At 40.6% G+C, this 23684-nt stretch overlaps 1 protein-coding gene across 1 annotated transcript; it reads left to right on the forward strand.

Moving 5' to 3' along the window:
* Positions 1–1057: 1057 nt before the first annotated feature.
* casq1b (calsequestrin 1b) lies at positions 1058–21938 on the forward strand. The gene is made up of 11 exons (XM_070929693.1): positions 1058–1330; positions 16778–16871; positions 17926–18026; positions 19000–19111; positions 19220–19293; positions 19599–19729; positions 19963–20008; positions 20118–20172; positions 20271–20371; positions 20793–20867; positions 21122–21938. Exons 1-11 carry the CDS (start codon positions 1094–1096, stop codon positions 21413–21415), a joined length of 1320 nt encoding a protein of 439 aa, XP_070785794.1. The 5' UTR covers positions 1058–1093; the 3' UTR covers positions 21416–21938.
* The last annotated feature ends 1746 nt before the right edge of the window (positions 21939–23684 follow it).

Consider the following 23684-nt stretch of genomic DNA (forward strand, 5'->3'; position numbering starts at 1 on the left):
TGACAGCATTTGAGATGATTTTCTTTTTGTAATTTAATGGATTTAATTCCGAAGCGTAAAACAGAATTAAGAAAAAACAGCACACAAAAACAAAACAGATATTTAAAACTGCACAAAAAAAATTATGTGAATTTGAGGAAAGGTCTGGGATTTTCCCCCAGAATTTATGGTTTTATTTAATTTCTTTTTCTCCATACCAATGCCATCTCATTGGATAAACGATAGTCCAGCTAAGAGAAGAATAAAAGTTATGTAATTTTGCAATGAATTTTAACTTTGCATAAATTACTGCTATGGCATGGAAAATCAGCTATTGAAGTGAAAAGGCAATTTTTCATTTCACTGTGGCTTTAACAACACACACATGCTTGGATTTGCTTCAGCCTCCATTTCTCTCCGTCCATCTGTGCCTACGGAGCACATCTACCCTCTGACCCTCTGCGTGGACGCCATCTTGTCCACAGCGTTGTCCCGCAGAGGCCTTATTTTTAGCCGACTCCTCTGCAAAACTTAATATGGGAATGGCATCTTGGAGCTCTTCTTTCCTTAAGCTCTCATCGTACAACCATCCATACTTTCAGTCCTCCAAGACACTGAGCTGGTATCTGTAGCTCTCCAAACACCCAGCACAACCGATGTCCCTTTTCATAGCCACAGCTTCAAACAGGTGGCCGTATGACCTAAGCATGGCGCCCCCCATGTTACCACCCATTTGCTATCCCCCCCCGTCACTGTCTGTCCTACTATTTTGGCAGCCCCTCTGGCTTGTGCATGGCTCTTGGATGGGTGGGGTCAGTGTTACTCACATACTGATTTGCGTCCCCAAAAAGGGCCCTCCCCCCTTGCTTTGGCCAGTGGCGTCACCGATACCACGTGTACCTCTTTTTTAAAGGGAGGGTGTCACTGTCAGACCTGCTCTTCTCTAGCCGGTGGGGAAAGGAAGCAGATTTTGTTCCTAACTCTCCCTGATTGACACCAACTTGCGTTAGGGACAACGTTAAACCTCTCAAGTGTATTTTTTCCCCTTCTACCCCACATCAACAGTTAAGGCTCTGAGAAGAAGCGTTCTTGCGACCACCAGGTGACGATAGCCATGAAGTGGGGCTGGGTGTTTTTGGGGGTCTTCCTATCCTTGGGGACCCTGTCCTGGGGGGAGAAGGGCTTGGAGATCCCCGAGTACGATGGCAGAGACCGCGTCCATGACCTCAGCGCCAAGAACTACAAGTCCACCATGAAGAAGTACGACGTGATGGTGATCTACTACCACAAAAATGTGGATGGGAACCGCAGTGCCATGAAGCAGTTTCAGATAGAGGAGCTGGCTTTGGAGGTGGGTCTCCGCCAAAGCATGACAGTGGATGGATCTGTGGCCCATGTGAGGGAAGGGTCACAGTGGGAAGAGTGGAAGGAAGGGAAGGATTTCCCATGGAGTATTTGGCTGCAGCTGGGGATTCCTGGATGCAGTCATGGCTTTTGCACTTAGGGTTTCAAATGAGTGGGTTGGCGGCTGTTGACAGGTGAGGAGGACGGAGGTGGAAATTATGGGGTGAGGTTGAGTTGACGGATTCATGGACCCTTCAGGTGAGGCACCCTGCCAAGTATGACTGGATAGATGTTGACCTGAAGGAAGCAGGTTGGAGAATGTGGGGACAGGATGGAGGGAAGCACTAATAGGCAACTATGCACCAGGAAGTGTATGTCAAGTGATGTATGAACACATATTCAATCACCTGCTATCTGATTGTCAATAAAGTTGTGATTGGGTCAGCTTGTCTTGACCCAATGAACATAAAGAACACAACCTGTCCAGCGTCTGAAAAAAAAGAAAAAGAAAAATGAAGGGATTTCTAGGTGTATTAATGGTAATTGGACCACGGCTGGACGTTATTAGGGTGCATGGGTGTATAGCAAGCAGCACATGTATTTGCACCAAATAATTAGCTCCAAGATCGGTGGTTTGTTGCACCATATTTGGTAACAAAAATTCAACACTGTGGTTGCTGTCTGTAAAGGCTGAACTTAAGGCAGTATGTCTCGAATGAAGTGCTTTTCTGACTGCGTCCGAAACCTCCTCCTCCCACAACTTTCCCAGGTCAGGATTGGGAGCGACTATTTTTGCAACCCTCTGAAACAGACAATGTGGACAATCCCGCTCACTTCACGCAGTGATTTGCCGGGTGTGTAGAGGCGAGAAAGTAGCCCTCTTTTTTTTTATTTTTCACACAACTACTTCTGTCATTTTTACAAATTGATGCAACACTTTGAATGCATCGGAGGAGTGACTGTCTGAAATCAGGTCTCTGTAGGATGGTAAGCCCTTTGCCCTGCCTTTGAGTGTAGCCATTTGGAATAGCTATAAACAGTTTTGCATTTAGATGTGATTGGACAACACTTTGTGCGACGTAATTTAATTAAAGCATTCCCCGACCTTTTGCCACGAGAAGCTAGTCAGATTAGCCCACTTCATATAGCGACTGTAGTATCCATACTGTGTCAAACCCAAGTCACATGATGTTGTGTCTCTTCATACAGCTACACCAAACATACTTGTCCATTTAAGACTTACAGGTTCAGACCATGGCCAAAACAATAATAGATTTTATACATATAAATACATTTCATGATCACTGGTAACCAAAAACGCATGAATGTATTTCTGTGATTGGCTACTTTACATTGGTTAAATTTATCTTCTAACTCCATGTTTAAATGCAGCTTTACACAGTTTACTTGTCAATCAAGGCTTATGTCACACACATCCCCAATAAACATGATGGCCCTCATTCATCAAGCTGTTGAATACTGTAGAAATAATCCTGCATTTGTCACACACCCTGTTGCATCACTAAAATGATCAATATAACATGGTACATAAAACATAAATCAGAGACCATGTCGACTGAACAGGACATTTTCAAATGATCCATTGATATGCTGTCACAATTGTTAATATTGTGTACTTGTGCAGATATGATGCATCATATTTACAGCTCTATTAGTAAATAGAGAAGAGGCTTGTGACCAGTAGGTCTGCAAATCACACTGGGGCAAGTAAAAGAGTGTTTTGTCCTTCAACAGCTATTGCTGAGGTGCCTTTGAGCCGAGCACTTATGCTTCAAGTGCTCCAGTGGTGCTGCTAATCAGGTGGCAGCTGAAAAAGAGTATGGGGTATGTTCTGGAAACTCTTACTGGATGAATCAATCGAAAAGACCATTGCCAGCCGGACCACAGTCGATGCACCTGGGCCCCACTGTCAGCCAGTGTATTCACCTCAGCAATCCCCTGCCTGTCAGAGCAGCAGTGTCTTCTTACAGAGACACAGTGTACCTTACACTAGCCTCCATAAGTCACCTCTGTAAATAGCACAGGACAGCCCTGCATGGTTAGCAAGAGGCTAAAAGCCCTCCTGGGACGGAGAGTTTCGGGCTATATCTCACCTCAACTACTGCTCCCACTGCTCTGTCAGCTCTCTCAGCCACCACACACTGTTCTGTTTTGTATTACTACACACCCCTCTGGTTGTGGGCTGAAGTCCTAAACCATCATTTACACACCCAAGTCATTGGATCTGATCAATTTCCTATCGGTGCTGCCAAGTTGTGCTTCTTGGCTTGGGAAAGAGATGCTTGCTGGAGCAGGTCCCCGCTCTGTTACTGACTTCCTGCCAGTTGTGACCATTCAGCCAATCGGGAAAGAGCACAGGAAGTGCTCAGAGGGGATGCTTAAAATAGCTGGTCATTACCACCTTTGAATCAGGAAGTATGAATTATTAAAGTGCAGAGCTCAGGGAATCAAATCTAAACCGCCTTTGTTTAAAGCTTGGAACCTACATAGGAGGCATCTATGCTTCTGTTCTGAGACACCATACTGTACATTTATGTTAGAAGGTTTATTATTTTACTTGGCTGCGCTTGCTTTCATTGGACTATACCAAATATATATATTTGACAATTTGGAGATATTCTCACCGTAGCTGTTTCTTTCACTTATACTGTCAATCACACAGAAAAGTAAATGGTTTTTCTTAATTTTTCAAATCACTTTTCTCTTCCTCTTTCCACTTCCTCCTTAATAGCCAGCATATGATTAGAAACAGAATTAAATTTAGCAAATTAGTCTGGAGAACAACCCTGTAGGCGTTGCCACAAGTAGATCATTGAGTGATGAAGAATTCTTCCTTTCAGCCTGAATATACGTATTATAAAGGGATAAGTATCACAGAATCATTACATGTTTTATGTCCTTCAGAGCAAGTGTAAAACACTCACACTTGACCAACCATAGCAGATAACATACACACAGTAAATGTACACCTGGTGCATGAAAGCATCTACCAAATGGCAGATTGTTGCTATCAAATGAAATCCTTCAAAACTGCATTGCTGTCAAGCTAGGATTTTCTTTGATGATGACAGTGGTTATGCTAGCGTCGCGTGAGTTCTGGTAGTGTCTCCAGTGTGCTGCATAGCTGTGAACTTGTTTATGTTAAAAGCAACAGTTTAAAAAGAGCGACGAGAAGGCTGAAATGCAGACACGACAGAAATCCTGACAGCTAAGACAGGTAGCAAGACCCCCTCCAGTGTTCATCCCCTGAAAACCTGAACCCCAGTGAGACGTATATGCACACATTAGCATCAGGGAAAGAGTCACCCTGTCAGCCCTGAAATATGTCACCTTTGACCCCAGCTGGAGTTATCTTAGTCTGTGAAAAATAATCTAGTGTATCCTCACTGCTGTGACAGGCAAGTTAAGTTTGAATTCCCTGTAGTGGCCAGGGGTTGAGATTATACAATACATTTTAATATCACCTTACAATGGTGTGGTTTATTTTGTGATACTCAATAAAAGAGGTACATGTAGGGTCACAAAAGCTAACGATGCGACACCGCTTTGTATGCAGGCCACAATAGATAATAGTTCATATGTTTTGGCTTTGTATGGGAATGTGTTGATCAAAAAATGCAAGAGGTGAAGACAGTTTGCTTTCGAAACAGAGCTTCTCTGGGAGAACAAATCCTAAAATTCCAGTCAGACACACTTACGTCAAGGAACTGACCGATGTCTATACAGTTAGTTAGTTAAACCTACAAAACAAAAAATACAGCAAATGATTGCTAAGTGGGTGAAGGAGCTGCAGAGTAATGAAAGAGTCAGGTTATAATGGCCAATCTGTGCACCTGAATGAATATGATTGGATATCACTGGTCAGCTGACAGCCACACAGCTGGTGAATGAGCCAGTGATTGTGATGCATGAATAAACTGATGCCAGTCAGTTAATAGAAGATGCTTCATTCTGCTGAGGCAAACTTGAGTTAGTGGAGCAATACAATATTTCACTTTGACTGTATTATGAGAAAAATAGAGTTTGTTGCCATTATTATTTTCTTTATTACAATTTAATCATTGCTGCAACTGCAACTAACGGTTATTTTAGTTACTGATGAATCTGTTTGGTCCATAAAACATTACGAAACGATGAGAAATGTCCATCATGATACCCCAGAGCCCAAGCTGGCTTCATCAAATGTCTTGTTTTGTCCAATCAACAATCCAAAACCCAAAGATATTCAGTTCACTATAATTTAAGACAGAGAAAAGCAGCAAATTCTCATATTTGAGAAGCTGGAACCATCAAATTTTTGCCATTTTGCTTGAAAAATGACTCAAATTATTAGTTGATTATCAAAATAGTTTCTGTCAATTCGATTGTATAATTTCTCCCTCCAGAGCAACTCTGTCTTCAAGAAAGTTTTGCATGTATAAAATTATAATTTGTACAGTCAGCCAGAATGTGTGCTTCAGCTTGAACTGAAACATTTGGCAAAACATATGAAAGATCAAAGATATGAGTTGTGATGGGAGTTTTACCTCTAACATTTGTTGATTTGGAGGAGGCAAAGTGTTCATTTCATGGAGGTTTTCATGTTTGGCTTAGCAACAGGGTTCAACATAGCTCTCAGTCACCGTGCAGTTTTTTCAGTTCCATTTGATATCTAATGGAGTGATCACAGGTGTCTCACATTCAGTCTGTGCAAAGTGACAGCAGCAATCTGTTTAATGAAGCATGAGATGGATTTGAAAGTCCTGATGAGTAGGTCTTAAGATAAGCCCACTTCACCTGCAGCACTTTGGCCCAAAATATCCCTCATTATTATGACTCTTATTTGAACTCTGACCTTTGGCATACTGCATACTGTAAATGCCCCTACTCATCCATCACTGCACTCCACACGGCTCAGATTGCAGTGATCTTTTACTTGCCACCGTCTTTACCAACATACCACCCTCTCCCCTCTATACCCACACACACACACACACACACACACACACACACACACATTGTTGCTATGGCACCCTGTGTAGCATTCAGTAAACTGTATGAACCAATAGCAGACGCCACACCTTGTTCACCCTTTCCTTGATGTCATACTACTCTATCTGCAACACCCACAGAGACGAGAAATACAATTTATAGAAAATAATGTAGGGTTACAGCTTTTACGTTATTTTACAGTTTTTATCATTATTATTATGAGGGACAATGCACATTTATTGACGTTATTATGAAAATTGTTAGCTTTTAAATGCATGCAATTTGATTATACAAGATAAAAAGGAAAAAAACAACATTAAAGCACATAACCTACGGAAAGATGCAGTTAAATAAAATATATAGCACCACATAACTGTTCAGTGATGACATAACGTGGCAAAGCTATTATCATCACATACAGTAATTGTCACGTTTGCTTCTGACATACTTTGAATAGAAAAACCCATTTTCCAACACTGCAGGGTCTCATCTTTACGTCAAAGCCATCAGACAACTTAGGCTGCCTTGGCCGTTTGGATTTCTTTAAGATATGGCAGCTGTAAATGTAGTAGAGAACAAGGTTGAAAAGCTAAAATATTATTAACTATTTTAGCAATGCTAGTGGCGTGGCTCTAGGGATGGCAATGCCGGTCTGTTGAGGTTGACATATTTGTTTTTTTTTTGGCAAAATATTTCAACAACTATTGGATGGATTTCCCATGAAATTTGGTACACACATAGTTTGTCCTCAGCCTCACACAGCCGCAGTGTGGCTGTAGACTCTTATTAAAATGAGTCTCAAATTCTGGATTTCCAAATATTCACAGCAGTATGAAACAAAATATTATATATATATATATGACAGTTACAGAACAGTAAAATAAGACTTAATTCATTGATCACTATATTGCTACAAGACAAAGGTGCAGAGAGAAACAGTTACAAGGAAATAATATGATATTAATAACTGGGAAAGGTGAGCGGTGCACACAAGGCAACACTTTCTCTCATAATGTGCAGGGAATCTTCATGGTTTGAAAGAGGCTTCCGCTTTGTCTTTTCCAATCTCCTTCCATCTACCAGAGAGATCCGGGAAAAGGTCAGACTGTCGCTGTGGAAACCGCTATCTAAACTGACTGTTGGAGCCCTCCTCCTTCTCACACTTACATTTTTAATGGTAATGGAAGGTATTGATGGAGAGAGAGACAGAGTGGGGTTAATATCAGGTTTGCTATTTCAGGCAATGTGCCTTTAGCCTGCTGAATCCTGTTTCCAAGTGGTACAGACATGCATAGAAACAGTAACTAATGGGGATTTAACAGTCAGTTGTCAGGCTCTTCCACAGCTTGCTGCTGCAGCTGCAAACTGAAAAAAAAACCAGCTTTGCAATGTGTAATTTTTCTGAATCAGGGTCAGTATTAACTCATTTGTCCTCCAAAGCATGTACATCCAATGCAACGACCTGTGAACCCGACAGGCAGCCAGATAACTATTATTGACGCGACAGACATTGACACGCCACATCCAGAATGCATAAGTAGGATCGGATCTCATTACCACAAGTTATCTTGGACCTGGCTGGGCCAACAGGCCAAGTCCCAGTTGCCCCTTTACCTCATGAACTCTATATTAGCTATGTCAACTCCAAGCCACTTGATTTCCTCCAGGATATATTCTCAGACAGTCCAGTATCGTAAAGCGTCCGCCTTACTCCTCAGCTGCGTAATTCAGAGGACCAGTTTCACTTTTCCTCATTCAAGAAGCACAGCTGTCAATACTTAACATATCCCTCCATTAAGCGACACTGCTGTCAGTTAGTGTGCAAGCAACATCACATTTTGATAGATCTCCTCTAACCTTTCTTGCACTACATCTCGACCCCCCAATTAACAGCTTGAAAGAGGCGCTAAATTAAGAACTCATTTGTCAGATGTGATGTCATTAAGTGTGACAGGAGTTAAGTTTAGATTAAGTGCCCTTGGTGTTATTCTCTGACAACATCTCATCGGTGTTGATGGGTAGAGATGTTTGTTTGCCGACGTTTCGGCTTGTCCAGTTTATTCCACGTCAAAAGCCACCTGTTGTTTGTCGAGGATTAATAATAGAAGCTTTTGCCTATTGATTTCGAGGGTCTCAGCTGTTGTTGAAACTGTTTTGACTGATGCACTGTCACAATATGGATCACTCAAGAAGTGTTAAATGCTTTATTTGATAGAGCTAAACTATCCCCAATATCTCCCTTTTAGAAATATATACATCTCATCAGTCACAGGAATGACATGCATCTGTGTGGTAAGTAATGTATATGACCTGAGGATACAATATGATGCTTGGATATTGCTTTTTTTGTCTAGGGGTTTTGTACAGATTGAATATGATGAACTGGAGTTCTCAAGTTGATTTATTGTACCGAAACTCTACCAGGCACGGAATCATCTCTTCGCCCTTTCTGAGGTACATGAATTGAGATGTTTTGTAAGATTTGTGAAATTGATTTTAGAATACAATCATGGTGGAAAAAAGCCCCTCCCTGCAGATGAATAGTGGGTACATCTGCACATCTGCGATCTTGTCTGGTAAAAACATGGCTTTGTCATCGCTAGTGCTCCATCAAGCAGCTGTTGCTTTAGGCTGCAAAAGAGAGGATCATATCAACTAACTCCCAAATGAAGCGCTGCTCTTCACTATATACACATTTCACAGAGAGTGAAAGACGTTTAAAAGCCTGGGTTTAGAGGTTTGAACTCTTACCTAGCCAAGATGATGTCATTGCGACGTCATCAGGGTTATTTTTTTTGACCGTCGTCTTGTCAAAACCCCGAATTTGGACGAATTAACCCTGGGTTAAAATGAATACTTCGCTACGGTTAGAGGTCCTACATGGTGACAATAAAAAACAACAATGTTGAATCGCGGTAGGAAATGGCAAACAACCAACAATGTCATGTGTTAAAGTCTGACGTTTTGTTGAATGATGTTTTGTTCCTGTCTTTTGAGCGAATAAGATGCTGCTGCTGGAAGTGGCTTGAGAGAATGAATTAACTTTCAGATGTAAATTTAGGAGATGTAAAAAGTGTATTAGATTGCTGTCAGTGGAAAATGGAAGGGATTATTTCTTGCAGTTAATGTGAATCGCAAATACAGTCGTAGGTGACGGCCCATACACTCCAGGTGACATGCAGTGTGTTACAGAATTACTTTCTTACTGTACATAATTATTCATAAATCACCCTGCTGTTCGCTTTCTCCCTCAACATAACATATATATTTATTTTTTTTGCTTTTTCCCCCTGAATGTTCCTTTCTGCTTCCCCCCTCCTCCACCATCTGTATCAGGGAATGTCTTCATATCACTTATTCATGGGGAAAAAAATGTCAAGGAAATGCCGGCGATCAAGGTGCAACATAAAACATTTAAATGCAAATTCTGAGACCTTCAAACCCTGAAACCCACGAGGGATGTCCAGAGACAGAATGTTTTGGGCCCCATTGGCCTCCTGTTAATTTTGGTTAAACATTGAGGTTTAGTGGTGCATATTCACACAGACAAACAATGAACGGGTCTTTGGAGCCTCCATAGAGCTGTTACAGACCATTTTCACAGCACATCCATAATAACTTTAGTCAAATAACACATCTGCTTAATTTGTTGCATTGAACACCTGCAGGCTTTTTAGTAACTCAGAAAAACAAGCTTGACAAATGCAGGAGGGAGTTTATTAGCTGAGATTGTTTTGGGACATGTTTGTAATATGGCTTATTGCTGGTGAAATGAGTCATTCACAGATGGTCCCAAATACTTCTGCCCTCACAATTCCTTGTGGTTAATCAGCGTGTGAGATTTCTAAAAGCTTGCCAGGCATGTCATCATATCTCCCATGAGACCATGTTGTGCTATGAAAAAGTGGAAAATAGTAAACGCTTAAGTTTAAAAGATCAGAGGACAAGATTTTTTTTTTAGATTCATAGTCTCGAAAAACAGTCATTCAAAAACCCGTCAGCTTTGAGCATCTTATTCCTGATCGCCTCCTTCCAAACAGTGCAGTTACCCTAGCTGGTGGTAAGTCAGAGTATATATTTTATACACTGTTGTATCTGAATCTTTCATGACCACCCCGGCGCAGTGTTATGTAACAGCCTGGTGTAGAACGTCCTGATGTGTTACAGCAGTCATTATTAATTTACTATCTGGCTGGGGGGAAGAGCTGGCTGAACTTCTAATTTTGAACAGATCCCAGGACACTTGCTCATACAGGGAGACGGCAAATCTTACTGCTTTGAAAACCTTCCTTCATTTTACAAATTCAGCAATGTTTCGGGTAGCAGACCAGATGTTAGAGAAAGATGACGATGACTGATTTTGCTGCTCTTTTGTTGGCTGTATAACCAACTACTTTGTGTTTGGTCTATGAGTCAATATGTTAAAGTTTTTTTTTAGCCCATTTAATACAAACCACACATACTTTTACTGTTAAACACATATACCAAAACATACTATAAGGTTTTGACTTTTTTTAATGCGTTCCCACAATGCAGCCATTGATTTCTGTGAAAAATGATTAAAACTCAGTTAATCCATCACAGGATTGTATTTTGTCTGCTTGTATTTTTTTTCCCCAAAATTACATTAATGTTGCATTGTCACAATGTATTCATACCATATAAAAATGAACGGAGACCAATGGCTGCCAAGGAGATCACATTTGTAAATATAAACAATTCTGGATAGTTATGGTTATATTTATGGTTAATTGTTTTGGTAAAAAAATAAAAATCTGAAAAGCATCTTATTATTTAGATTATTAATAACAGTAGATTAAAAAACAAGAAATCAATTACATTATATCAACATTGCAAGGTGACCTTAACCCGCGCTCTCCTTTAGACTGTATTAGATATTAATCACAACTAAGCTAACAGCAAAGCTAGCTGGTGTGGAAGCCATTGCAGTCAGAGTGTGTGTTTGAGTCCTTTGGGTTCTCACTGAGTGTCTTACATCACAAGGTGACGCACACATACAAATGTGTGACTCATCGACTGTTCACTTGTTGACGTAAGAAACCCATGAGGCCTACATGGGAACGACCAAACAAAAAGACTCAGTCAGAGGCTCAGATTTAGACCAATGATAGAGAGAGGGAACAGCACAGCAAGTTCCCTCACATTAATGGTTTATTCAGTCCCAGGGCTGGCTCTGGAAGGGTGAATGACACAGGGTAGAGGGAGTGAAGAAAGACAGTGCTGGGTGGATGGATAAATAAATAAAGATCAGGCTTATGTCAGGTTGTGTTTCTCTTCTTCTGCATATGGTTTACATAGACAGGGAAAACACATATTGTACCAGATCTGCAGGTACTGTTGCACACCGAAATATAATTTCAAAACTTGAGTATTGAAGCCAGACCTTGGTTCCACATAAATGAAAATGCATTGAAATGCATTAAATTAATGTTTGGCCGTGTTTTACTTGATTGAAAGGGAGTCTTTCAGGATGTGTTTGTGTGTACAGTTACACAGTATGCAGTACAATGATATTACTAGTGAGTGTAGTCTCAGTGCTATTAACACTGTGACGAACAGGTCCAGAGTGTACCCTGCTTTCCAAACATGCTGAGCTCCAACTGATAATGAAGAGAAATAGGCAGGAATAGAAATGACATAACTCAGAATCAGAATCAGAATCAGAAATACTTTATTGATCCCCGGGGTGAAATTATACAGGAGGATAAAGGATGCATGGTAGCTGGTTGGTTAGCTGTTATGCATGTATGGATGAATGGCATGCAAATTACCGTGATTACAGTCCTGCTTTATCATTTGTTTCTTTGTTGGAAAGGTTTTCATATCTGAAATGTCTTGAAAAGCCTGTTGATTTCCTCAGGCATTATGCCCAATTACGGTGCAGTAGAAAAGGCCGAAAGGAAATGTCTGAAAATAATTCAATGCGACAGATCATAGGCTGCAGGGTGAGTCCCGAAGTCCCGAAATCTTAGCACCTGGTGAAAGAATCATTGATCGAACCATATCAAACTCCAGCAAATACAATACTGTCATCTTGTGGAATAGACAAGCGCAGAGCAAGAACCTTTTACCTCTTTAAAGGAATACTCCACCAAAAAACTATTGAACAATAGCAACTACAATTGCTGGTCACAAGCACCGGACGTAAACACCACACCAAGCTGTGTATTTAGCTGACGATGAGGTTTTGGAAGGCACTGAGGACACAAATGGACAGAGGCAACATGGATTATGTCGCAGGAGTTATTCACAGGTGCCATGAAAATGGGTCACTGATGGATCCTTTGTAACTTCTTTCACGTCCATCAGGTGAAATGTGTTATTTTCACACTTGTGGGGTAGAATTTGTCCCTTTTTAAACTTGTGTCAAGTAGATTTTGCCACTTTTTACGCTCGTGCCGTGAGAATTTGTTGCTTTTCACACTAGTTTTGAATATAATTCCCAGGAGTGGTTCAAAAAGTTTGTGCAGACTTGAAAGTGGATTGCTGATGGAGTCCTTTTTACCTTTTTACAATTGTGTCAGGTGGAATTTGAAACTGAGCATTGTAGCACTTATTCTTTGAGGAACTGGGGATTTTAGAAAAACACGTCAGTTCGGTGCCAATAACACCTGCCACTCAAGTCCAATTAAACCAAAATATTGGCTAAACTGCATTGAGCAGTGTAGAGCAAGTATGTGGGCGGCTATATTACAAGAAATGTGACCCCCCTACTGCACTGCGAACCCGCCACCCTCTCCTAGCTCATCATTTGGTGTCACCGCCAAGTGCGGCAGGGACCCAGAGCACGTTTCTGACAGCTCACCATGGCACTCTGCCCTCATCTTGTGTCACCTGACAAACTGACACTGACTGGGCAGCAGGAGATGGAGCCAAGCGATTACACTGCTGACCTCTCACTTGGCTCTGTGCACTGAGACTTCTGGATGGATCCGAGGAGCAAGGGAACAGATGAGGAAGGGTGAAGGGGTGTCGGGAGAGTGAGTTGGGACAAAACAAATATCCAGATGGACACAGAGAGTGGGAAAGAAAGGGGGTGATCATGAGAAAGAGAGAGAAAAACACCGGTAAGCAGAAATGAGAGATGTTTGAGTGAGGACCAAACAGATGAGCATGAAAGGAGGAGATGATGGCTGTGAAGTGTTAACTTGCGTGTCAAGTGTCTTCTTCCATTCATCAACCCCACCTGCCTTCCCTCCTCCCCTTTCCACACCCATTTCTATATGTAACAGATCTTCGCCTTCTTTTCTGCTCCTCAACATGCTTTCTTACACGCCCTTATATAGCTGTAGGAGTCCCTGCTTCGCCTTCCACCTCACTGCAGCACCCACAACTTCACCCCTCTTATAAATACCCCAGTGTTACTAATATGGCCAGACCCTGCGGTAACGTCGAGGAGAATGTAGGATGAGCTTTGGGGAAGAGTTTGGACAAGTTCTACACCAGAAAATTACATCTGGCAAACCACTTTTGTTATAGTTTCGTTGGTGTTGTCAATTATCTTCTTTAAAACATTGCTGACATGCTTCCACCACTTCTGCAGAAGTACAATGATGTTTTTTATGCTTTTGTAAGAAAATCTTTGACTTGAAAACTACATTCTGTCATCCCCAAATTAAGCAGAAGTTTAAAATGTAATGTAATTTGTGTCTGAGTTCAAGCTCAAGTGTATTAATGTTGCTCGATCTATTAATTGGGGATTTAAAAATGGTGTTTTCAAAATGGTTGTGTTTCTCTATAACTTAGCACTCTTCTGCTTCCAGGCAGTGATTGAAAAAATGAAGAAACATGTAATTATTCAATCACTGGTGCACGCTACACTCAAAACGATTCAATGATTGTTTGATTTCTTGTGTTAAGCCCTATTCACACACTAGCATTACCTCAGGACCTCGTGTGATCTGTCTCTGTACACAGGTGTGATAATATAGAATGTATTCAGAGGAGAAGTTGCTGCATACAGCGACATTATAGTGTGTTATACACCATTTATTACATGTATTGAAACAGCTTATAAATGCTAAATAAGGGGGACTTATAGTAAAGTCTGTCCTGTGTGAATGGGGCTTTAATCATCCGAGTACAATCTCAGTTTACGTTTCGACCTATTTTGTCTCCTGTGAAGGCCACTCCGATTTGTTGTAAACCTGGAGGCTGTGACTATTGTGCTTTGCCCTAAAGCGTTACCTCTTCTTGCAGTTGATCACGAGTCAAGCAGCAATTATCTTTCAGGTATGTTAAGGTTTGCCTTTTGTGTCTGTACAGCTGGGCTGCGAAACACAGATTCTTCTGCTGCTGCTGCTGCTGCAGTATCTGCTGATTGTTCTCTTCCACTCCTTGACTGCAGTTTAGTTTAGAAACAGATGAAATAACAAGAAGCAACAACCACACATCACAGACCAGTGGAGACTGAACTGCTTTCAAAGTCCAGCAACAGCAGCTTGGGCTGCGCCAGTTTGAGTCTAGATTTTTACTGTGCCTCTGTGTGCCATAGCAAGCTGATTTATTTGAGAAAGAGAAAGGGAATTTATTTTGAAAAAGGCTCTAACCCTAACCCATCTAATTGATTAATCAAACTTAACACGTCCATCCATCCATCCTCCCACCCATTTATCTGTGCAACCATCAGTGATCATACAGGGTCACTTCACCCAATCACAAATATCCTCTTTTCAAACTTACTAGTGATGTTTTACCTTGTGCCAATATATATCCAAAATTTCTGCCATCATGCCAAACAAACAGAAGTGACTCATATTCAATTTGTGTTGCTCGAACTGTTAAACAATTACATTTGAGAAACTCAAAACTAATTAAACAACCATTTTAATTGAAACAACTGTCTATGGAGGACATTGTCTCCATGGAAACGTCTGACAGCGAGGTCTGTTGAATTAATTTCTCGAAGCTTTAAGCTGCACAAATTAAATTTCATCCACCTCCGTTGTATTGTGGTGGGACATGAATCAGAGAAAGGGGCATCTTAAAAGGTACAGTTTGACATTCAGGGAAAAAGGCTCATTCGATTTCTTCCTAAGAGCTACATGAGAAGATTGATACCGCGCTCATGTTTGTCCTTCCAATATGAAGCTATCGCCAGAAACTGTGTTTGTTTAATCCGTACATTACCGAAATGTAAAAGCAACACCTTGTTACAGGGGTTATGGGCTGGACCATTTTTTGGTTGGGAGAAGTGACTCCGCTAGTTGCCTGGCAACCTTAAGGTAACGACAGCTAGCCACCTGCTGGCAGTAGCTTTACATTGAAAGGATAGATATGACAATGCTATTGATCCTCTCATCTAACTCTCCGCAGTAAAGCTTATTTCCCCAAATACTGAACTGTTCCTTTAAAACCTCAGCAGATAAAACTGAAACTATCTGCATGGATAGACATGAGGTGAGAAAATGTTTTTTTCAGATTTTTTTCTGAAGACGCCTCACCCTGAATGGAACCTTTCCCATTAGCTGCTACATGGTGATTATCTTGCTGTAGTGTTTCTGGGCAAGTAGGCCAATGTTCCTAATCAGATTAGCGACAAATTGGCCCTGTGTCCAATCATGAGCTAATGTGTCTGGACTCTGGAGACCAAAATAATGGATGGCATCCTGTGAAGAGCAACATAGCACACACTATACCATACTATACATACTCTACAAGCTATTTGTGCTGGTGCTTTGGGGCATTTGGCCGCTTGTGAATGTTATCCATTTCGCAGTGCAGCCTTGCAAGCCGCTACATAACGCTTTTGACTCACTTCACGTAAAATGTAGTCCCACGTTTAAAGAGGCAATCATCCTTTCATGCTCTGCAAGTGCTAAATGAGTGAGAAAGCAATAAAATGGAGCATAAAAAATGGAAAAACGGTAGTGAGAGATATTGCTTATCAAAGTGTGCAGAGAGAAAGAGAGATAAGAACGCCAATGTAAGCTTGTATATGTCTCTAGTCTGTATATTTACAGTGTAAATATGTGCGCGCATGTATGCAGCGGCTTTCCTTTCGCAAAGTGTGAGCTGCTCTCTTTCCCACCGCACCTGTTGCAGCGTCTCTTCCCCCTCGACATAGTTGGCTCAAGTTCTGCCCCTCTTGTTCTTCTGGAAACCCCGCTGCCCATGCTCCTCCCATGCCAGCTATGAGGGCTGTCAATTGTTGGCTTCAGTTTCACTCAGATTTAGAAAGTGCAAGGCAGCAATCCAAAGCTTTTGCTTTTAAGGCCTTGAAATTAATATGAAATGCCAAGGGGTTACTTGTGTAAATGAGACTGAAAGTAGGTTTTTAATGGAGTCCTGAGATTAGGAAATGTCTATCATGGACAGGCGAGTGGATCGCTAAGATCAGTCAGAGTTTGAATCAGCACTCGTGTGATACTAAATACAACTTCTTCTTTATCTCCCTCACCCTCCCACCTCGCTCTTTCTCTGTCTATGTGTCCCTGTCCAGCTTGCAGCCCAAGTTCTGGACGATTTTGACGATGAGGACATTGGATTCGGCCTGGTGGATGAAAAGAAGGACTCTGCTGTTGCCAAGAAGCTGGGTAAGCTTCCTTGCTGGTGAAAACACAGCCTAATTGTCAACAATACCAGCAGAAAAAAAAAAATCTTTGGCTCAGAGTAAATCAGCTCTTTCTATCAAATCCCTCCACTTTTCTCTCCTGGTGTTTTCACTGAATGTGGCTGATTAATTGCTGCACACCTCTGCAGATTTTACAAGTAATCCTTTATTACGTTTATTAACATAGAAGTTAATAAACCATAACTGTCTCCAGTCATATAATCAGCATGGAGAACAGGATTTATAGGCCAGTCTTGATTGGAATCTGGAAAATGTTTTACTTTCAGCCCTTTCGTGTTTGGCACGTGATGATTGATTGATCATCTTTGTATTTGATTTAGTTATTTAGACAGGAAAGACAAAATAGGTAAGTTAGTGTAGGTTTTTGATACACTTTAGCTTAAATTTACACCTGTCCAGTGTGACTCCATGGTCACTAATGAATAAATTAATGCATCATTGACAAAACAAAAGATGGATGGGCCAAAACTCATAAGCATAAGAGTAGAGATATGTATTTATAATAAATGTGAAATTGGAATTCAGTTGTTAACATGAGATTCTAGCTGTAGTAAGGCATGAGGTTCATGTCTGCGGCCTTTTATAGACAATATATGAAGCAACCCTGCCCTCAAGTGTTGGCTGAAGATGCCACAGCTTCTTTGTAACATCCCACTGCAAAAATATCAGTATATGGCATAGGTATAAAAAAAAGTTACATACTGTCATATTTGATACTACGTGGATATGTGTATAGTCTTATTCCTTCTTTTTATAATACACACAGTCCTTCTTGACCGACACAAGAAATAGAAAGCTCTGTGATAAATCTATCTTTACCTGCCATTAAAAAAAGCTGCATGCAGAAAAGAAAATATGGCAGCAAGAGTATTCAAATTACAAACTGTAGCTGTGTTATACAACAGTTCAACAAGTTGTAGATAACTTGATGATCATTACATTATCATAAAGTAATGTGTGCACTGCAAAGAGCAAACTTGAAGGAGTTTTTTGATGAAACATGTTTTCCTTGACAGGTCTGGATGAGGTGGAGAGCATCTACATCTTTGCTGACAATGAGATCATCGAGTACGATGGAGAGCTGGCCTCTGACACTCTGGTTGAGTTCCTCTACGATGTAAGTCATATATGGCGAGGGATGGTTCCAAGTACTGTGGTTAGATTCAGACGACGGTTTGGTCCAGTTCTGGACTCGAGGGCTCCAGCTGCATGCGATGGGGCACCGCGACACCAGAAAGTCTTGATGCATTTATGGTGAAACAGGTTCAGACCCTGGTTGAGATTAACATAGTTTTATTATGTGACTCAGATTTAAAGTATAACTACGACACCTACGTAATGAAAACACAAAGGGAGCTATTTGACCATTTAGAGGCAACTCATTTTCTAGCATGTAGGCAGCCTACATTACATTTTCTCCACTGGAAGGGCACCCTAGACGGCACTCTACCACATTTTATTGCACATTGGGTCACCATAGAGAGCACTCTATTTGATAGGGACAGATACAGTATATACATAGACAAACTGAAAACAGCTATCTGATGCAGCTGCTAATTTGCAACACATTTGCAAGTCCCTCGAAGGGTGTTTATGAAAATAAGAGATTAAAACGGTGAGATAAAAAGAAAATGAACTGGGTACAGCATGCAATAAAATCACACGTTTAAAAACATTACATTTAAAAACTCGGCATGAGTACAGGTTTGTTGCTGAATTCACCAGGATTTAGTAGCTCTCTTAAAAGTAGGGAAGTTTGTAGCTGATTTTAAGCGGTCAGGTAGCGAGTTCCTGGACTCTTTATTTACTTTATTTACCACAGGGGAATCCAAGCGGGTCCACCAGAGGTTTGTTCATGTTTCTAACTGTACAATTTGTCCACAAGATAGACATGAGCACACTTGTGTAACTTCAGTGGAGGTGTTGTCTTAATTAAAGCAGACTGCAGTATACTGCCTCATTCTGCTTCAAGATACTGACATGTGATATTCGGACTGATGTAAACGATGTAAATGTTATTTTGACTGCAGTGAGATTTTGTCCCCGCTACACTTGGATCTATTAAATATCGATCATCTGCCTCTTGTCAGGTGATTGAAGACCCTGTGGAGATCATTGACAACGAGCGTGAGCTGAAGGGTTTCCACAACATTGATGAGACCATCAAGCTGGTCGGCTACTTCAAGAGCGAGAAATCTCCTCGTAGGTTGAAGATTGTGATCTGAAGACTGAGCTTCAAACACAAATCATCTGCAATCACTCTTCAAACTGAGCTTAATAATATGTTTTTCCTTATTTTCTTACATCCAGACTTCATTGAGTATGATGATGCTGCTGAGGAGTTCCACCCCTTCGTCAAATTCTTTGCCACATTTGACCCCAAGGTTTAAATTGTTTGTTTGAGTATTTGTATATTGTTTACACACAAATGTGAATTTATGTGCTTGAGTTCTTTGGAAAAGCTGAATATCAGAGGAGGGCCAAGTGGTTTCACAGGCCTGTAACAAGTTAGACCTTTAAAATGTTAAGATTGAACAAACAAGCAAAGTGAACATATATTTTACAGCTTGTATTTATTCTGTTTGCTACTGAATAACAAGTTCCTAAAATCTGTATGATGCCAGCAAACATTTTTTAGCATTTTTGAATTTTATTTTAACTTTTAACCTTTCTCTCAACTTTATTTCAGATTGCCAAGAAGCTGAAGCTGAAGCTGAATGAAGTTGATTTCTATGAGCCATTCATGGAGGAACCCGTCACCATTCCAGGAAAGCCCTACATTGAGTCTGAGCTTGTTGAGTACATTGAACAGCACGACAGGTGAGACCGTGTGTGATACTAAACCAACATTAATAACATCCACGGGGACCTATAAATCCTTCTTAGGTCATATCATTTCCATAACCATAGACTGGACATTTGGGTTGTTTTAGGTATGAGGACTAATCATAAAGTACCTCTACTGGACAATCAAAACAGCACTATAATTTCTTCGAACAAGTCTTTCTTTAAGTCAACATGACAGTTTGATTTGGGATGTTTTAATGTTTCAGGCCCACTCTGAGGAAGCTTGAGCCTCACAGCATGTATGAGATCTGGGTAAGAGATTTTAAATTTGAACAATCTCGCCAATAAAACCTTTCTTGTCAGTCAGTCTAGAGTGGAAACACAGGACATCTTTGTTTTATCCTGGTTTTTGTGTTCACAGGAGGATGACATTGATGGAGAGCACATTGTTGCCTTTGCTGAGGAAGACGACCCAGGTACATTTCTACCTTAGTGCCTCTTTATTTACAGTTATAGCACTGATATGAAGGTTGTCCTGCACACCACTGTACCTGACCTCTGAACTTTTCCTTAGACGGTTTTGAATTCCTGGAAATCCTGAAGGAGGTGGCACGCGAGAACACTAACAACCCCAACCTCAGCATCATCTGGATCGACCCTGACAATTTCCCCCTGGTATGAAAACCGCAGTTATTGATCCTTTTGTTGTCTATTTCTTGTAACTGCTTTTTAAAAACAAATTAATTTACAATCTCTTTATTTTTCTTCTTCGAAAACACAGTTTTCACAATGTGAAATGAAAAAATTATCTTTATCAAAATATACAAATTGTAACGGTTCTGCACACGGAGATGTGGACTCAAAAGCAATCAGTCATCGAGGGCAAACAAAGCAGGCAAGGTTATGATGGGTGGTACATTAGACAAATGACTGGTATATATGCAAGGGAGCTAATGAGGGAATGGGGAACAGGTGTGCTGACTGGGAATGATGGGAACACAGTGAGGGCGACTACATGGTAGGAGGGGTATCTGACTGGAGAAGTTAATTTGAAAGACGTAATTGTATAACTCCTCTGTCTGTATCTCACTTTCAGCTGGTGCCATACTGGGAGAAGACCTTCCGTATCGACCTCTCCTCTCCTCATATTGGTGTGGTGGATGTCGAGGACGTAAGCAACCTTTCTCACCTCGTGCAAAAAAACCTAAAATGAAAAAAGTAGTTTGAAGTGTTGCTCGGTACATCAAAAATCTATTCACTGCAAATTTAAGCATTACTGCAGTAAGTGTTAAACGTGCTTTCATAAAACAAGACAAAAGTCTTTCAAAATTCACTTGTAAGTTGAGTTATTTCAGGTTTTCTTGAATCAAGTGACATCTCACCTTTTGGAAATCATGTCGTCATGTTGTAAATATTCTGCGACAGGCCGACAGCGTGTGGATGGAAATGGACGACGATGATGAGATGCCCACAGCCGACGAGCTGGAGCAGTGGATTGAGGACGTTCTGTCTGGAAAGATCGATCCAGATGATGATGATGATGATGAGGACAACGATGATGATGAGGACGACGATGATGACGACGACGACGATGACGATGATGATGATGACGATGACGATGACGATGATGATGATGACGACGATGACGACGATGACGATGATGATGATGATGATGACGATGACGACGATGATGACGACGACGATGATGATGATGAATAAATGTTTACTACCATCTTTCACTTCACTATGATTTAGCCAGTTACGGCAAAACCCAAAAGTAGCACCATTTTTTTCTAACATCTTGCAGCAAAGTTTGCTTCCTGTATGGTTTCCTGTAAGGGACAAATGTAAGGACCCTATGGGAAACTTTTACAGTCAGTCAGGGAAGGAGATTTTCAATGAAGCAGAGGACTTGCATCTCTGTTGATGAACAAGGTTTCAGTTTCAAATGTTCGTGCATTATATGTCCTTTGTTACTATATTAAGATATGCTAATCTCTCAGGTTCACAATGCATGTGAGCAAAGAGGCTAACAGAGGCTAACCTCCCTGACAGTTTCTACCTAATGTCACAGACCGGGGTTCACCCCTCTCTCATTTTCTCCAATTTACTGTAATCCTGTTTCAATGACATGTTTTCTACTTGATGAAGAGAAGAAACAAACACTATTTTTAAAGAGAAACTCACTGGACAGTCTTAAGATTATTACAATCTTGGAAAACTATTAAGGTACTGGATAATAAAAAAATGACAAAATAATGTGTTTCTGCTCTCATATTAAAAAAAAATGAAAGACAAAAATATTTGGAAACCAATGCTGTTTTTCTATTTGTATGTGTGTGTGTGTGTGTGTGTGTGTGTGTGTGTGTGTGCGGTGTAGGAGTGATTTCCTGGTCTGATCTGCAGGCAAAGAAGAAGGGCTTTGTTTAAGCTTTTTTTTTTTTTAATATATTTTGTATTATTCAGTTACTAAATTGAACTAAATCATGCAATTTGTCTACTCCTAGCTACTCACCCAGCACTCAGCGCTTTGATGAGTAGCTGAAGACACAATACAGAGTCACGCTTTGCTCTTAAGTCATGCTGTGACAAGCTAGGTTGCATAAAATAACATTTACATGAAGGTGTTTCACATGCAGCTACAACCAACCACTGAATAATGAAATACAGTGTACAAGACAATATGTAACAACACACATGTTTAGCATTGAAAGATTTATTTTGTTGTCAACTTCTATACACTCAAAATCAATCTTTTTTCTTTTCCAAATTTTTTTGAATCTGAAGTCTGGAGACATACCAAATGTCCCATACACAAAGGCTGATGAGGCTGATACTCAAACACGTAGCTACAGTCATGTGTTGGGCCCAGAAGAAGAAGTTGATTCAAGTCAAAGGAATCAGTGAAATGGGATTTCAGTGGCACATGAGTTGTCATCAATATTAATACCGAAACCACCAACTACTCTTTCAGAGGTCAGCATTGTGGGTGAGAGGAAGTCAGAGACCTCAGCTAAGAAGACCATATATGGTCCAGGGGGAAATAAACAGCTACCAAACAGGTTGGGACAGCATATTATTGAGAATCGTTTTGAAAAAGTTCCTCTTAAGCTGTAAATTTCAGTTTCTCATGTGAAGTGAAACCTTGTGTCCCTGCAACTTTAGCCATGGGAATGAGTATGGTTTGCATCTGATTGTGATTTTTACTGTGATCTGAGGTCTACATAATGCCTGAGGGTGAAAACATGTACAGTAAGTTTTTGAGGTTTCCACTGACAGTAAGAAAGTAGTTTACACAAACATTTAGAACCCATAGAACAAGTCACATGAACAGATTTGTTCTATTCAATTAGTCTGCTGTTATCTAAACCAAAGTTTTTCACGTATGGATGGTATAATCCATTACTCCAATCCAAACCCTATATAAATGACACTTCATAATTATGCTGCATGATCCTGTTTGACTCTGCAGTTCGGCTATTGATGCTATTGTACTACAATATCCATATGAACATCTCAAACTGCAAAACAACTAAGGTTGATCATGGCTCTGTATATCAATAAGATCAAGGTTGGATGCCTCAGTGCATCAGGCCCAGCGAAGAGAGCACGTCTTTAGACAGCGTGCTGATAGAGACGGATGAATTGTTGTTGTCGTGGTTTAGATTGCATGCTTATATGGTATTACTAGGGCGTTAATTATACTAATTCACAATTCTCAAATTTACACAGTTATCTGAAGTTAGGGGCGTTTGCTGAATCTGATGTGGCACACTCGTACACACCCACCGTACGAAAAAAAAAGAAAGAGAAAGTTATGATGAGAATACGAAAAATTCTCTTGCATGAGGCTGAATATGTTACAAAGTTCTAAATATAAAACAAAGAATAACACTTAAAACATATATCTTCATTTAATTCAGTTAAATTCCAGCCATACAAACCAATAATTTAGCCAATCCTACAGCAGGACATACCCATGTGACAA

Source organism: Enoplosus armatus, chromosome 23, assembly GCF_043641665.1.
Source record: "Enoplosus armatus isolate fEnoArm2 chromosome 23, fEnoArm2.hap1, whole genome shotgun sequence".
Taxonomy (NCBI): domain Eukaryota; kingdom Metazoa; phylum Chordata; class Actinopteri; order Centrarchiformes; family Enoplosidae; genus Enoplosus; species Enoplosus armatus.